The sequence below is a fragment of the Berghia stephanieae genome, chromosome 3 (assembly GCF_034508935.2).
Source record: "Berghia stephanieae isolate SIO BIC M18660-M18661 chromosome 3, UCSD_Bste_1.3, whole genome shotgun sequence".
NCBI lineage: Eukaryota > Metazoa > Mollusca > Gastropoda > Nudibranchia > Aeolidiidae > Berghia > Berghia stephanieae.
In genome coordinates, this window is record NC_088362.1 from 19014986 (window position 1) to 19033697 (window position 18712).

General features: G+C 36.0%; 1 protein-coding gene across 4 annotated transcripts in view; it reads left to right on the forward strand.

Moving 5' to 3' along the window:
• Positions 1–4170: 4170 nt before the first annotated feature.
• Positions 4171–18712, forward strand: part of LOC144967289 (syntaxin-binding protein 5-like) — a 91447-nt gene continuing 76905 nt past the window's right edge. For all 4 annotated transcript variants that reach the window (XM_078904348.1, XM_078904345.1, XM_078904347.1 and 1 more), the window contains exons 1-2: positions 4171–4505; positions 7110–7207. In XM_078904348.1, coding sequence (XP_078760474.1) covers positions 4356–4505; positions 7110–7207 — 248 coding nt within the window. In that variant the 5' untranslated portion in view covers positions 4171–4355. The remainder of the gene's footprint in view (positions 4506–7109; positions 7208–18712) is intronic.

Below are 18712 nucleotides of genomic sequence, written 5' to 3' on the forward strand. Positions count from 1 at the left end.
ATATTTCTCCGGCGAGCATAAAAGCGTATCCAGAGGGGAAAAAAACCCCCCATAAATTTGATCATATTTTGACTTTTAAACATTCTGGTCACAAGACATATGAAAAGTTCTAGCCAGCTTGAAGAATAAAAAGTAATGATTTTCTTTGCTTAGAACCAAGATGGCCGCCGTTGCCGGGTGGCGTGACATCAGACTACTGAATCCAATTGTGTTCGGTTATCAGAACTGCAAAATATGTATGCCTAGGTCAGTACTATTAATTGAGCTTTGGCAACTCTCCATGCTTCTTCCATTCTCCTCAAGAGTAATATACATATATAATGTGGGCTCACATGGAAAATAAAAATCAAACATAACACTCTTCAAGTGTCAATAAGGGGTAACATGTGTCGTTAATAGCAACAACATTCTTTTGTAATGATGAATAAAACTGCTGCGTGGTATTTTGCGGAAGTTGATTATAAAGTAACTTTTCTATTTCCGATATTATCTGTCAAATACAACAACTGCCAAGGGCGGGAAAAAAAGCTTTGAAGCTAAATAGCATTATTAGTATATAAGCAGATAGATATATTTTTTTAAAGATATGATTAAACAGATACATAAATGCACTCCTTACTTTAAGCAAAGAAAGAGTATTTAATGACAAAGAAAACAAAAACAGAAAAGCAAAATTAAACTTTTCGGCAATTTTCTTTCTCACGAAATAATAGATTGTCTGTTGGGAAAAGAAGAACCGACATCACCATTCGCACCTCGAAGACAAAGAGCTCGCTGAAAGTTTTTCAAATTTTTTCGTAAAGAAAGTTAGTAACATTAGTGAATCTTTAGACCAACATAACGCACGCAGTGACGGAGCCACAAATGGCACGTTTTTAAGAGGTGAGTGTTTCTTAACTCACTCAACCCTAACACCGACTATATCTGTAGTTTACCCGGGTTACTTTTATCCCATGCCAATTTATTACATTTTTCTGAAACAAATTATATGCGTAAGTATCAAAGCTAATGTTTGTTTGTTTTTTAGTTTGTGCATGTTAATGGTAGTTGAATAAAACCATCTATGTACATGCTCATTTTCAATACATTTTTCAAATTTTGAAAAGTAGCAAAAAATCTCTAGAATTCAGTGAGTTAAAGTTCTAAAGCGTTAATGTTATAATTTCCCCAAAAAAAAATGTCTTGTGAACTCGATGTGATTTGCAAGAATCTGTTAAAATCCATTGAAGAAAAGGGGCATACTGTACGCTGGAAACTGTATTTTCCATGATATTTCAAAATAGCAATTGAGACATCTCTACTGAAGAAATATATTTTCGACCCTGGAGATCTCAGGAACTACAAGCTCTAATTCAACCGCCTTTTAATGGAAATTATTGGGAAGAGGAGTGTTCAACAACTTATTGGCCATTTGGAGAAAAAAAAATAAAGTGAAAGGTGGGGGGGGGGGGGGGGGGGGGATCGAAGAAGCTTTTCACTCTGCATACGGCAATGAATACAACTCTGGAATAGCATATATGTACTTGTCGTGGGTGACCTTGTTAATGTAATAAATTGGAGAGACACCTTGACCCTCTGTCTGCTTGACCTGCTGCCAGCTTTCGACACCAGAGATCGCATCCTTCTGCTCATTCGACTCTGACTATTATTCGCATTGAGTGTCCCTATCATTATTGTTTGATCCCTGTCTAGCAAACAGAAGGCACATTGTAGCAGTTGGTCACCAAAACACAATGGAAATTATGGTCCAATACGGCGTTCCTCAAAGACCGGTTTCGAGCCCAGCATGAAATAGATTTTCATTTGCCTCGTATGTCTTGGACATATTATTCGTGACTGCTGGCTTTCCTAGTCAGATTAATGACAAGAAAACCTTCAAAAAACGTGTGTAGTGTATAACTAGTGCGGACGTTATGTTTGCCTGCTAAATACGTCTTCTCCAAAACCCCAAAATCCGGCATACGGCTAAAGGCTGGTGAGGGATCATATTAACACTTTGGATCAACGACGTGAAATGAAATCCATGAAGACGTCCGAAAATCATCACCCTTGGAGATTTTCAAATTCAGACTCATGCCATTTTATTTCTTGGAGATTTATTATTGGAGATGTGCATCATCATCATCATCATCATCATCATCATCATCATCATCATCATCATCATCATCATCATCATCATCATCATCATCATCATATAATGAATACACAATACACATGTAACTATTCGGCAGCTGTCACAATTCGCCATTAAATAAAGCAGGATGCTTACTTGAGTCATAATATCACATCATAGTATAATCTTTGTCGGAACTGATTAATTTATTGATCATAACAAAGAGTTATGATTGTATGTGTAGATATCTCAACAATAGGTGGACCCTTCCATCTGCCATGCACAGACAAAACCCTTTTTTTTTCTTCTTCTTTTTTTTTTTTTTTCATTTTTATGGGATAGCGTGGCTCAGCGGTACGGTCCTTACTTCGTACCCAAAAGGTAACGAGTTTGATCACCCGCCGCGTTGTGCGGTCTTGAGCAAGTCACCTCGCCCTAGCTCACTTTGCGGCGCTGCACAGCGGCTGACGCCTGGGTTATTCCAGTCTTCCCTTGGAATAGACCCTAGAGGGCAGGGAAATTGGAATCTGCACAGCACTGAATGGGCAGCTGGGTATATTTACATCAACATTAGATCCAGACAGGTAACTGGTAATTTATTAAGCTGTCGATTTCATGCTTCAGATGTTAGAAAATCCTGTCCAATGTGTTACAAAGCTCCAGACTATAGGAGAGAGGATGCAAGAAAGGATGAAACCTCGTCAATTACAAAAAATGATGATAATAATGATACTAATAATGATAACAACAACAACAACAACAATAATAATAGGGGCAGCGTGGCTTAGCGGTACGGTCTTTGCTTCGTACCCAAAAGGTACCGGGTTCGATCACCCCCGCTGCGTTGTATGGCCTTTGAGCAAGTCACCTCGCCCTAGCTCAATTTGCGGCGCTGCACTGCGGCTGACGCCTGGGCTATTCCAGTCATCCCTTGGAATAGACCCTAGAGGCAAATGTCCCCTATGGGATGAATAAAGGGAATTTTATTTTATTTATTTATTTTAATAATAATAATAATAATAATAATAATAATAATAATAATAATAATAATAATAATACATAAATCAATCAAATGAGAACCATTTAACCTTATTCTCTTCTGTATCAAATAAACAGTCCCCGCCGTCTATTTTTTTCAGAATTTTTGCCCCCCTCTTCTATGGATTCGTCAAATTGCAACCCCTTCCCTTCTATGGTCAAATTGCGCCCCCTTCCCTACCATGTTCAAATTGCTTACCCCCCCCCCCCCCCCCCCCCCTCCCTCCCCCTTTTTAAATATATGTGACCCTTCGCCTCAAAACGGTATTAAGTCGGGATGGTTAAGATGTCGAAAATTGAATTTATAGCCAGGAATATCAGACGTGTGTTGAGTTTGTATGTTTTATTGATGAGAATGGATGCCATATTGTAGGATGCTAATGCCAACAATTTACATTTTTGACCAGTTTAACATTTGATTCGGCTTTTAAGCATATGATTCGTTCTGACATAATACCGTTTTGAGACGATGGGTCACATATTCTTTTGGCCAAAGTGCACCCCCCCCCCCTCTTTCTATTACTACCCCTCCCCTTCAATTTCACACACTGGAGTTCGGCATAGATTATAGATTATAGTCATGTGAATGCAGTTTGGCTATTTCTTGGGATTTGCTGAAGGCCCAAGTATGCATTATGGAATCACCAAATTTTGTTAGCTGAAGGAATTTTGGTTGTAGCAATATGATTTATATCATCCCCCTCTATGAATGCCATTTGCTCCCACACTGATTTGAACAACAGACATTTCATTGAAGTCAAGATGATGACATTTAAAAAAAAGTAGATACTTATTGATATGGTGGCAGGAACGCTCTTTGAAAATTAAACGGGCCGCTTGCAATTGTGAGAGCACAGTAACACAACTGTTCAATCACTGCCGAAGTAAAAGCGATGATACTGGCTTCTGATCAATATATTCACAGCCTCGTTTTTGCTGTTAGTTAATCGATAACTGGTGAAGAATAGCCGATTTACTGGCGGAGCGAAATTCATCTCGCGAAAACCATCCCAGCGAGTGTGGAAGGATCTTTGAGATGGCCGACGACAGAGCGCAGAGAGCATTGAACACACACAAACGCTCATTGAGCTGCTGAGGCTACTGAGAGATTCAACATCCGGGCTTCATTTTTTATTCCGTGCAATACAAAATGGCAGCAGTTGACCAGAGGAGGATTATCTTCGATGTAATAAACGTGTGAACAATGTCCTCGTCATCTGCATCGAAGCCAAAAAAGTTTACTTTCAAAGCTGTGATAGATGGATTACGTGGTGGATCTAGCACTTCTTCACAGGCTCGCCAAGACACGGAGATCGAGGAGACGTTACGTCGCGAACATTTTCATGTGACAAGGGTAGGAATCCATCTGTTGACTCTTGGCACTATTCACTTCCGTAAACAATGGAATTGATTAGAAAAATTTCCACTTTTGGGTCCAGAAAATGCACTTAAAATTATTTGATTAATTCTCAAGATGGTACAGTGCGGCAATATCATTGTAAATTCCAAGCAGTGGCATAAAATTTAATGATTAATTGTTGTGCACCGCCGTGGCAGTGAAGTGTTTGCGCACACAGCATTGTCGACGTGTTGTTTGTTTTGGTTTGCTTTTTTGCTATTTTTTACGATTACAATGAACATTTTTGACTTGACGTGTCTTAAAGAGTGCTGATTTCTATCTATCTCTATTTTTTGTATCTCCACCTCTCGTGATTATGTGCGTGATCCATCTTTTTTACAGTTTGCATAATTAATTAGAATCATGATGAGAGAGGGCAACTTACAGCAGACCACACACATGATCATGACTATCAACCCTCCCCCATATCCGTTACTTTTCACGTAATTGCAAAACTAAGCGTGTGTTGTAAGGCAGTTCAGACTATTTGTTTTTGTTTCAAAAAAGTTGTTTAGTCCTTTTTGTTTTCAAAACGTCTCTCAGATTACCTATTTATGTCAAAACGATGCTTTCCCTTTCATGGGCCCATAGTTACTGTTGCACAGTCATCTTCTTCTGACTCCTACTCCTCGTATATAAATGAAATACGACATAATAGTGATAAATTAAAATCCGCTTTTATGGCTACAGTCAAAATAGCATTGCAGTGACAAGCAACATCAGTATAATTAGCATATTTGTTGTTGGGTCATTGTAAATTTATACTTAGCTTGTCATTCTGCCTCAGGTCCGAAAGGAGGAAATTTGTCACTCTGATTTTAAATTTGTCCCTCATTTTTGTCTTGTTATATTTTCCTCTCTCTTTTTTATTCTTCATCTGCTTGTCTTTTATGATGGTGATATTGTTACTTATGATATAGTGATAAAGATTTAATGAGAATGCTATTACATTGCCTTGATCTAGTTATTTTGATCCATTTAGTTTTAGGGATTGCTACATTTACTATTTACTTACATAATAATAGAGAAAATACCTGTTTGAAATGATAATTAAATCGGCATTAGAAGATCTAAATATGTTTGTTAATTTAAAAAGATTTTTAATAAGTATTTAATAATGCAAGTTTCTATCATTACAAAAATGAGAAGCATGACACAAAATCATGGAAGTTAACACAATTTGCAATACTTGACCTTTGTAATGGGGTCAATTGTTTTTTGGTGATTCCATCAAAATGTTAATGTTAGGCCTAAAGTAAAGGCAAAAAAATTGAATGCACAATCACTGTCATTTCTTCACTTTGCTGCTTTTAAATAAACGGCTAATGCATATGATTCCGAATTTAACCCTGATCTGGTAATCTATTATCTTGTCTAAAGATGCATAAAACATACATAAGTTGATAGATATAGGAGTAAATCAATCCCCAGATTATTGTGGTGTATTTAACATCATCCGTAAAGGTCCAAGTATGACCCAATTGATATGTGATCTAAAAGGAAAAGTATGGCCATTCATTTGTTTTGTATTGTTTTTTTTTTTTTTGTTTTTTTTTTTAACATTTTAAAATCCTCACTGATAAAGGAACAACTGTTTTCTTTACGTGATGGCATTTCTGTTTATGGTATGAAGGTTTTAAGCTAGTAAATTTGTATTCATGGAAAAGTGAGAACATAACAGTACACATGTTTAAAGTGTCACCAAATTGGGTCTTTTCATATATTTTCTAAAAGCTTTTTATTCCCTTTTTTAACTTTCAATTCAATTTATTTCAGTTAGATAAAAACTATGTTCCCCATTTTATTACAATCCCCCTCCCCCTAAAATGTAATTACAAAAGAACCAATGAGTTAATTACATTGAGAATGAATAATGAATGCCGAAATTAATATTCATCATTTCATGGACTTTTCTCACTCGCAGTCAATGTTGTGTAACTAAGCACAATTTTAGCACCAGTTTTGTTATTTGATCTATAAAGTAGGTTCCCTGCCTTTGAAAATGTAACCATCCCCTTTTAAAACCATATGAATAATGCTCTCAACTGACAGAGAGATACTATAACTATAATATATTGCAAATTTTTCACAATTACCATCAATTAATCGTCAGGATTTGTTCTCTTTAAAAACAAATATAGAAATGACTGTTCATTTTAAAAAATTATTTAAATTAACCAGACACAATGCCCTGGGCTCTATTTGAAAATATATTCATATTAATATTAATAATTAAGCTGTTCATCTGTTTTAGCAATAGATATGTTTCAGTTTTAAACTTTCTCATGATACAATTTTGAAGTAATTATACTTTATGTCTAAAATTAAAATAAAAATTACAGGCACTTTTGCTGAGATGTTGGTGTTACTCTAGAAGGGAAACAAGACAGAAGCGTTGGCATTTACTAAGGCTGATTGTGCACTACAAAAGGTTGGGGGGGGGGGGGGGGATTGAGCACGATTTTTTCTTTCAACATGAATATGATCAATTTTTTAAACTTTACGATTAATTGATTAAATAGTTTTATTTATTTTTTATTGATATTTATTTATTTGCAGACTGTACGCCATGGATTTCCTTTTCAACCAACTTCGTTAGCCTTTGATCCCTTGCAGCATTTATTGGCCATAGGCAACAGGACTGGAGCCCTCAGAATGTATCCTTTGACTTCAAATCGACTAAACCCAACTATTCTCATCATGAGATAAGCAATTCTATTTTTAGTTAAAACGAGTTCCAAATTTCTGCCTTTTGTATTCAAGGCATTATCAGTAATAACATTTTTAGTGACACTTCAAGAGACTTGTATAGGTCTTGAAAAATGGTAAAAGCTGAGAGTATGATTTACAATTTTCATTAGCTTTGAAAACTTAGTAGAAAAAAATAAAACCTCAAGGTCATCCAATGTTAAGTAATCTTTTACAATATCATAAAGAAGACAATTCAATAATCAGTGATGATTGGGTTTTTACAATTTATTTTATCTCCCTATTCCTTTTTTATTTAGGCTTAAGGGCATATATATGTACCTCGGTTTGTGTAGTATCTGGCTCAAACGTTATTGACCTGTCACGACCTCAATTTACTATTAGGTCGAGTTGCATCAGATTCCAAATTTGAGGTCCAAGTAGTTTGATAAAATTCATACATTAATTTAGATGGAACATACTAATTCAAATAAAGATAAAATTTCATTGTTTAGAGATTGGAGTAGATTTTCAATTTTTTTAGATGGTGGAGTATATGCTTTTCTTTTCAAAACGGTCCCAATAGCTTAATTGGTAGAGCACCTGCTTCACGTGCATAGGGACTGAAATCAATCCTGGGTGAAGTCAATATTTTTTTATTAACCATCAGTGATATGGTAGCTGGGTCTAGCCGAATGTACTTTTTCGATAGACTAGCATCCTATCCATAGGGTAGTAGGCAATTGCTATTATTAACTATTATTCGATTCACACGATTGAAAGTGGGATAAACTCCAGCTCTATGAGCCTAATGTTCTCTGAAGGACTTCTTTTCTATGGTCATTCCCATCCTTCAGAAGAGTATTTTTGGGGGTCTCCATCTATCAGTACATCTCTGACACCGGTCACTAACTCTTTATGTGATCCACTGCTTCAATTTTGTATAATGTTGGAATAGATAAAGTGCTGAAAATTGACTCAATTGTCTAATGAAATGTACGGAAATTTAGTATCGATATGGTATTGATGAGAAAGAATGTAGTTTTCTAAACGGCAAATAACTTGAATTCCATGCTCTTGTGACCCATTGTCTGAAAATGGATATTATGTCTAAGTCAATGTGCACTTATTTGCAGGTCTGATAACCCAATTACTTGTAGGCTCATTGTTGTAAGTTGTAATGGAAATCTCAAAAAACATGACGCAAAATGTTGTCCATTACAACATTGTTTATCTAGGCCCATGAACGAGTTCAGATGTCAGACCTGCATATAGGTACACCTCGGTCCGGGTGAGTCGGACCCTTAAAGTGAAATTAAAAATAAAGTGATTGAAAACAGGTCCTTTATAATGATGAATAAATACGATTTCCTTGAATAACAAAATATTTTTTGTTATTCAAGGAAATCGTATTTATTCATCATGACAAGAAATTTTGAGCTGATGGGTCACAAATGCTATGGGAACTTCTATTTTCACCTATTTAAATATTTCTGAAGCTGGTCATTTAGAGATTATTGTCTCAAGTTCTCAACATCGTCATCTACCCAATCAGTGCTCCAACTCTTAATGTAATGATAGCATTTTTTAAATAACATGTATATTACTAAACCGGTTATTAGATCATTTGATCATTGGTTTCACTTACTAGTCCTTGTTAAAAAGTTTGCAGTTCTCTCGTACCACATAACAATTTGAATGTGCAAAATCTGTCAAGCCGTTGTTCATACGATAAAACCAAGTCAGTTGGAGATAGTATATGTGTGTCCTGTTTCTCTAACCCTAACTCAGAGCTAATAACTAGACGCCAAAAAGGCACTTTTTTAATCAAATCACATGTTTATGTTTTTTGTTCCACATTAAGCCTTTTTGTCGTCATGAAGGGCTGTACTGCAAAGCCAGAATGAATTACAGTACAAAGGGACTGACTTTTTTTCAGAAGCATATTAGATTGAAACATTTATCAGGATGTTTGACATGTAATGCTATTATGAATGTCTGCTGAAGTTATCCGATGGTTAAAAGAAAATTTCAGACAATTTTTGGGAAAGGTGATTTACAATCCTGAATGATATGTGTATAGAAATAATGCCTTTGTTTTGCACAATTACACCTTTTCCTTCAAAACCTCACCTTTTTTCAGTAAAAATTACACCTTTTCTTCAGTGGGGTTGGGAGCTCTGATAACTTAACTTATCCACCCTAGCTGAATGAGATTATATTTACCCTTTCCTGTTTCTCTTCTCAAACATGCCTTTTTATCTTTTTATTTTTCAAACTTGGACTCAGACCTGAATTTTATACTAATAAGATAGGTAAACCAGGCATTCGCTATAATGTGCAACTGAACAATAAAAAATGTTTAGAATTTTGGATCAACTGAGTCAATCTGCATTATTGTAGTTAAATAAATCATACATCCACAGTTTTTTAATTATTTTTTTTTTTTTTGTTTTTTTTTTTTAAACATAAAACAACCTTAACTGCAATCTTGTAATTAAAATTATTCTTATGACCTCATAATATATTAAAATCAATTAAAAGAAGCTGCTCATCTTACTTAAAGAAACCTTTTGCAATCGGGCAAAGAAAGAAAGATGGGTTACAGAAACAAGACACGTATATTGTCTTATACTAAGTTGGGTCTATCATTTGAACGGTTAAGCTTTGGGGTATGAAAGTCAGTTTGAAGGAACCAAGTTTGAGTCCTGCTATGCTTGATCCAAAGTTGAGTGCTTGGAAATGGTTTTTAACTGTCATTCTCTCACTAAACTCAGGTGTAAAATGAGAACCTGACTTTTGACCGGGTTGTCATGGTCTGAAAAAAAAAATGGATGGAAAAATTGTTTTACCAATGATATACCTGCATATTAAGTGTAGCTGTAGGTCTGAGACCTGATGTAAGGTTCATAAACGTACCTGCCAAATCTTACAAATTTTTTGTAAGTTTACTAATTTTAAACAAATTTCTGAGCCAATTTCGAAAATATGAAATTGTGTGGAAAATTACGAATTTTTAATTCTCAGTAATAATTAAATAATGATACTACTATTACTAGTAGTACTACTAGTACGACTGCTGCTAATATTGATGATAATAATAATAATGATGATGTGATGATAATCATGACAATAATAAAGAATTTCTACATCCCATAAGCATGACGATGTAACGTTGAAGTGATCATCAATGTCAAATTGTGGTTGTTTGTACACGATTTCAGAAATAACTAATTTCCTTGTCAAATGACTAAAAATTGACATAAAAATTACTAAATTTGAAGTTTTCAACTTGGCAGGTTTGCCTAAAAGATGAATTTTTTGTTTTTTCTAATATTACTTATTATTAACATAATTTGCTCAACGACATTGATAGTGGGCAGTCCAACTCTGAAACCATTTGAAACCATTTGAGCATCCTAAGATTAAAAAGATAATGACCCCAGAAAATCATTGTAACCTTTGATGGTTTGGATTTGGTTATGAATTGGAGAAAGGGATCATTTTCTGGAGGTGATTAGAAGTAACTTTTGTAATAGCTTATATAGGACAAAGATGCAACTTTGTATTAATGTTCTCTCTCTCTCTCTCTCTCTCTCTCTCTCTCTCTCTCTCTCTCTCTCTCTCTCTCTCTCTCTCTCTTCTCTCTCTCTCTCTTTCTCTCTCTTCTCTCTCTCTCTCTCTCTCTCTCTCTCTCTCTCTCTCTCTCTCTCTCTCTCTCTCTCTCTCTCTCTCTCTCTCTCTCTCTCTTGGGGTTTTTTTTTTATTTTAGAAGGGGTCATGAATTTTATAGAACTAATTTCAAATTATATTGAAGCCCAATTTATTCTTTTTCCCTTGAAATATCGGATAGTTTGTAAAGAAAATAAGTTTGTGTATGCAGGTCTGGCGTCTGGTTTCAGTTACAGTACATTGTCTTTAGAAATATCTCTTGCCCTCAATATTAAAACCCCTACGATGTAACTAAGATAAATGTTCTTTTTTTAACAATTGTTTTTTTTTTTTTTTCTTATCCTATTATTAATGTTCACATTATATTATATATCTCCTTCCTCATATTTGAAAAAGAAAATTAATAAGAAAAGAAAAAGTAAGAAAGATAACCTCATGGAAATTTATTAGTGGTAACATGTTGCAAATGTTGGTATTTCCTTATACATATTGAATTGCGTAATGTTGTGCTTGTTTTCCTTTACAACGCTATGACACGATGAACAGAGGATTATCCTCTGAAGTGTATGTGCTTTGATTTTTATAACTCTATGTCACAGCTGTTGTTCTCACAGTGTCACTGGGTGGGGATCCTGACCTCCCATAGTGGGCAGGGAGGTACATGCTGTGTCTTCTATCTCCCCATGCCCATTTTCCAATTGTTTCCTGTCATTGTCTTGGTATGAGATTACTTGGTTTTGTCCTGATCCTTGCCGGAGTTCCTTGGCTGGGAGGGAAACAGTCGAATATATAGTTATTCTTTTGGGAGATGACATTTTTTTCCTTGTAAATCATCTCTCTGTTATGCATTGTATTATGTTTAGTTTGCATATTATATTATATGATTGGTAAACATTTGAGTGTATTCCTCTTAGTTGGTACATGTGCTTGTGTCTGGATACGACTTTTAGGTGATCTCAAACTAAGTACTTTGACTGTGTGCTCTTGGAATCTACATCTGTTCCCTATTTGAACCTATTCCCCTTTGTCTTGCCTTTTCTTTTGTGCTTTAATTGTAATTCTAGAACTTTTTACTATCCCGTTTTCTTCCTTTTTACTGGCGCTGATATAACCTTAATGTGTTGCAAGTGCCGTAAAACCCTTAAAAACAAAAAAAAACAACACAGTGTCACAGAATGTTAGTCTCACTCAGTGTAAACTAATTAGTGACTTGGTAAAAATGAATAAGGTTAGATTTTGTAGAGGAGGAGATTGGCTTTAAATTATATTGAAAATAAAAAGGAATATTTTTTGTATAGGTTCGAATTTCTCAGTATTTAATAAAGAATAAAAATTAAATTTCCATTTATTCATCCCATAGAGGGGAAATTTCTTTCAAGGGTCTATTCCAAGGGAAGACTGGAATAACCCAGGCGTCAGCAGCAAATTTAGCTAGGGTGAAGTGACTTGCTCAAGGACACAAAGCGCAGCTGTGGGTGATCGAACTCGATACCTTTCGGGTACGAAGCAAAGACCGCAACGCTGAGCCATGCTGCCCTCTAGAGGTCTAACGCTGAAATAGGAATACAGAAACAGTATTCCAACTAATGTTGTGTTGTTTTTTTTAATTGCTATGAGGAGGGAGGGGTCTTTTGAGCTCCCATGGTGGACATGGAGGTCACTTTTGCTCTGCTCCTATTCCCCTGTATCTGATTTCCTTTTCCAATTTGCTTTCTAACTTTGACTTGTGATGAGAATACTTTGTTTTTTCTTGGTGCTGGTCAGAGTCCTTAGCTTAGAAGGAATCTGTCGAATGTTATTTATTTTGGGAAATGGATGTTCTTTTACATGTAAAGCATCTTTTTCTTGTGTACTGTTAAAGTGTTTGTTTTGAATGTTTATAATAATTTGTAAACATTTAAGTTTATTCCTCTTAGCCGGGATCCCGTGCATGCATCTGGATGCAACTTTAGGTCATCTCGAATGCATAACTGCCAACCTGGTACATAAATTGAGAGGGAGTCTTGGGATAAAAATCTGGGAGATTTGGCTATAATGCACAAGATTGCAGTTTTGCTAACCCAAAGTTTTACAATTGTATTTAACACTGACAAGCTTTATTTCCTTTGGTCTAATGGTCTCTTTGAAGTAGTTGTTTGTAAAGAGAATCTGTAAATACTGGAAATTCCCAATTATATAACTTGACAAGATGAGCATACCTAAAAATGGTGTATACTTATTTCTTTTGAACCTTAATTTTAGCACAAACTTGGTTGAAAAAAAATAATTAATAAAATTAAAATCTGGATCAGACCTTTAAAAAAATGGAAAGGGGAATAACCAGTATTGTTTATCTATATTTCATTTTCTGATTGAATAACTCGTCAAAGAGCTTGATTAAAATTTGTTTTCACTCCGTAACAAATATTCAAATATTGAAAGTATGAATAAGATCTGAGAACATTTAAAGTATTTCCTATGCTGCATGAGTATTTTTAGCAAATTTTCAAATCAGTATGAAAGTTATTAGTTGAAACACAGACGTTTTATTAACAAAATTAAATTAAAATAGTTTAAAATCAAATGTTTATGGTCTTTCTATGTAATTTTTTTTTAATTAAGAAAATGTCTGTGTAATTCATCTGATGCTTACTTGCTTATGTCCTTCACTCTGCATTTTGTCCGGCTTTATGCCATTTTCTCGCCTTCCCTTCAGTTTTTAGAACTCTTCATCATTGCCCTCCTCCAGCTTTTCATAGGCCGCCCTCTTTTCCATGTAAGACAAGAGCCTGCCTGTTAATATTTGTTGCAGGCTTTCTCAGGATGTGGCCCATCCATTTCCATCTCCTCCTCTTACTTAATGTCTAGCTTTATTTCCTCTTGGCTTATCGTTTCCCATAGATCTCAATTTCTTATGTTGTCATGCCCCTAAATTTTTAGTACTCTTCTCATACGGTTGTTGATGAAAGTCTCTATTTTTATTCAAGCGCCATGTTTCTGAGCCATACATCAACACCGATTTCACATTGGTGTAGAAAATCTGAGGTAAATAGAAAAGTGTTAAATGCAACTGAAATTGGAAACTCCTAACAAAATTTTAATCTGCGATTTTTTTTCCGGGAGACTCCGGGAATTTCCAGTAGGGTTGGATTTGTATTTTTGTTGCTATTCCTTTTTGTCACTTTTTATTGGCGCTGCTATAACATAATAGTGTTGCAAGCACCGTAAAAAGTCTTTGAAAAGGAAAAACAACCACACATGAAATTTCCTATACGTATAATACGAAACATGTACCCTTATTGTGTGGCAGATTTAACCCTCTCCTTTTAAAAAAATCTGTTGTCCTATTTGTATGGCTTTCTGCCTTCGTACCTGGATGATGCTAGTTATGGGAGGCCTGCCCATAGATAACACTGGTAGTCTGTGGGCCTGCCCAAGATATGACTGGATCTGTCCTGAAGAAGGACAGATATTCATTATTGTCTTTTTGTGACGCTGTATATATTTTATTATTCTGTGTTTTATGTAATCTTTCGGTAAGCACACGAGTGCATCTTTTTCGTTGTTGACTCTGTCTTTGGGCCTTTGTGTGACTTTTAAGTGGTATCAGACTATAGACAATCACGGATTGTTCTTACTTTTCCATCCGATGATTCCTATTGGAACGAGCCCCTTTGTCTCACGCCACCCGCATCACAAATTTATTGATGCCATGTGTTTAAGTTCAATATCCACTCGTCCTGTCTGCCAGATCAATCGTATAATCACTCAAAGCTATGTGTAGCCTTAATCGTTATTTGAACTTAGTGAGAACTAATCTTTAAATTGGCGGTTAAAAAAAAAAAACAATAACAAATAGCTGAGTGATGTCATCTTCAATCATTCTATATCTATAATCATCCCGTCGTCGACTCATCTCCCTTCTTACTGGTATTGAAATAACCGGCAAGTGTGGCAAACGCTATAAAACACATAAAATCCAAACAACTTTCACCCTTTTTACAAAGCTTTTAGAGGAAAGAATGCTCCTCTCCAATTTCCTCCCTTTTAGACCTTGTGACAGTTGTTTAATATTTTATGAAGTCAAGACGACCTTGCTAATGTCCTTTTCTTTCCTTTGGCTTCTTTCCCTTCTTCCCCCCTTCATCACATCTTTCTATTCTCCAGATTTCCTTTCTCCTTTGGGTATTGTATTTTAAATGTATAAAGATGACAAACGAAGTGTTCATTTGCCAAATTATGTTGTCATTCTCTCTCTCTCTCTCTCTCTCTCTCTCTCTCTCTCTCTCTCTCTCTCTTTCTCTCTCTCTCTCTCTCTCTCTCTCTCTCTATCCATCCATCCATCTATCTATCTATCTATCTATCTATCTATCTCAATCCATCGATCCGCACGTCTGTCTGACAATCTATTTATCTATCTATCTATCCATCCATCCATCTATCTATATATAAATAAAATAGAATTATTGTTAACTTCTACAGAACTGTTTCACACCACTAGGGCAATCGACGGGAAGTGTAATCGTTATTGTTGTTTATGATTTTGTGTTGTTTCGTATATTTACCGCTCCTTTACCTTAGTCTTAATCTTAAAGTCGAGCACTTTTATTTCGTGGTTTTTATTTTATAACTTTAAATCTATCTATATATCTGTGTCTGTCTCTCTGTCTATCTATCTATCTGTCTATAATCTGCCCTGGCTTACACATCTGTTTCAAGTCATATTCTTTTCTTCAGCACTAAACGGACGAACGGTTGCTTGCCTCTTCGTTTGTTTCTTGTCGTCTTCCGATGAGATTACTTATACTTATATGCGTACAGAGTGTGTCATAGGTCCACGAAGGACATACAAATTTACATTTTCAATTGTCGCGCCCAATATTATTGTGTACTTATCTCAAACTATGTACCAGCTTATAGATAGTGGGGGTCCCGATAGCTCAGTTGGTAGAGCACTCGCTTCACAAGCAAAGGGACTGAGATCGATTCCGGGTGCAGTCGAGAATTTTTTCTGAATCCTCATCCACCCAGCAGTGATTTGGTAGCTGGGTGTGTCTGATCTGGCGGAAGTCTAGCGTCCTATCCAAAGGGTAGCAATCGATTGCTATTGTCCGTTACACGCTATAGAAACCGGGGTAAACTCCGGCTCCATGGGTCTGGTGGCTCTGAAGGACTACTTTATAGATAGTCGTGAAAGACTGAAAGCCTCTATTTTTATACTGATACTTTTGAACGTGGTTCAAATTTAATCGACGGGTAATTGGTTTGTTCTATGCTGTTTGTGTGTTTAAAAGTTTAACTACCCCTAAAAGAAATCCCACGTAACCATTTACCCTTACGGACGTGTATACTTATTTACTTATTACTTGCATTTTTCACAATTTTGTGGGCGTCTCACACAATTCGATTTTTAAAATTAAAAAGAAATTGTTCGTATATACTTGTTACTTGTTTAATGTTTTACCGTTTAATAATGTCAGGAGAGTGAAAAACCCGAACTGACATCAGCTGAAATGCATTATGCATTTAACGTGGAATTATGCTTCTCTTCGACTTCGTCTTTTTTTATCAAACTGTTATGACCTGAGCCATAGTCCCCCTCTCCTCCTCCTCCTCTTCTCTCTCCTCTATTTCTTCCTTTTCGTTAACCATTTAACTTACTACTCTGGAAAAACACGTATTTTAAAAAAGTGGTCCGAAAAAAAAACTGCCCTTCAATATCGATGGATTGAAAGGACCCTCATTTTGGCAATACCTCTCAAACCTGGGACTTCGTGAAATCGATGGATATTGGAAGGACGAGTTTTCTGGCCAAATTTTTTAATGCATATATGTTGGGGTTTGTTTTTTGTTTGTTTTTTTTTTTCTCTCCATAGAACGTCGGCTAACTGGTTAACTTCCATTCCTTTAAAATTGTCTGGCTGATTCCGTGGCCCTTTATATTATTACCGAAACATGATGCTGGCGTGAATAATCCCTTAAATCTAATTCAATTCAAAATTGCCTTTCGTCTTGTCATCTCCTCCTCTCTCTCACTCTCCCAACCCGTCCCGCCCCTACTATATAATATCCTTATCCCATATTCTCCCTTCTCTCTCTCTCTCTCTCTCTCTCTCTCTCTCTCTCTCTCTCTCTCTCTCTCTCTCTCTCTCTCCATTCTGTCTAATAGTCTACTCTCCATCCATCCACCCACCTCCTGTGTATCTATCTATCTGTCTGTCTATCTATCTATCTATCTATCTATCTATCTACCTATCTTCTATCAAATCTGTTTCTGTGTGTTTTTGTTTGTGTGTGTGTGTGTTGTCAATCTATCTATCATCTATCCATCCATCCATCCATCCGTCTACAATGTTCCAATCCGTTCTCATGTCTTCCTGTCAGTGTTCGTTCATATTTTTTGTTCTTTCTTCTTCACCACTTTACATTCTCGTCTTTGTCTTCATAGAATTCTGTTCCCTCGACGCACACGTTCAATTAATTCGCTTTAGCTTAGATCGAAACTTTTGCACCGAGGACTTGATTACAGCGCGGATCATAATACTAAAGCGGCGGCAACAATGATAACAAAACAATAATAACAATAATTGTAATATTTTTAAAATGACCTTGTTTATAATGTATAGAATCTCGTTTTAAGAACTTAAGTTTCGTTTCTCGTTAATTTCTTGTTTCTTCTTGTTAACACTGTGTTCTTGATTTTGATTTGATTTTAATTTTGTACTTATGTATTTATTGATTTATTTATGTGTGGATTATTAGATGTGATGTATTTAGGCACGTGTGTGTATGTGTGTTTGTGTGTGAATAATACGTTTGTTTATATCTCGGGACACTGCGGGTTTCCCATCAACTCTTGTTTTAAACTCACCGAACACATTTGACAACCGATAAACTCGATATTATTCCATGTGTCTATGCATTAAAGGCAGGCTTTATGTTATGATGTAGTAACCCAGTGCGTCAATCTCATATTTTATCAGAATGTACTGGGATGAACAGAAGAAGAATAAAAGTACATAGTCCTTCAGAGCAATTTGGCCCACGGAGTCGGGAGTTAAGTCCTGGTGTCTATAACGTGAAACGGACAACAGAAATTGCTTGCTCTCCTCTGGATAGGACGCTAGTCTATCGAAAAGTACTTTTTCCCAGATTTCAGAGACCCAAGCAAAAGCAAGACATGACACCTTGTTGAAACAAACACAGAAACAACAATGGACTTTAAAGAGCAATCCATGCTAGTGCCTTGTTTTAAAAAGCAGTACATACTTTTTTTTTAATGAGCTTTTTTATAGCGCAGTATCCACTAAATGTGCTTTACAAGCGATCCCTGGCCAACAGCAACACTTAACATTTAGGACGCCTGTTAGCTTAACAATTAACAACACATTCTAAAGAGATCATCTATCATTTAAAAATACCCCCCCCCCCCTCCCCCATTAAAAAAAAACAAACTAACAATTCCATTGGACAATCTACATCTCAGTGAAAGTAAACGATCCCAGGAAAGGCCCAGAGTGAACGAAATGGCTTCGTCCAAAACCAAGGACGTCAAAAGACCAAATGACATAAGTGTGATAAAAAAGATAGGAGGATAGCAGAGTTGAGCTGATTCTAATACTAATACAGAAACAGCCTTTCCCTAGCCCAGGAAAGGGGGATGAATGGAGGAGAAACGCTTCCCAACCTGAGCACCCCCCCCCCCTCTCATACCAACCATAATAGAACAGGGCTGTAAGCTGATGAGGAACCAAAAGAAGAAGAGGTAGTGAGTTAGTGAGCCGAATACATGCTTTCATTTCCTGACGCCAGTTAGAATCTAA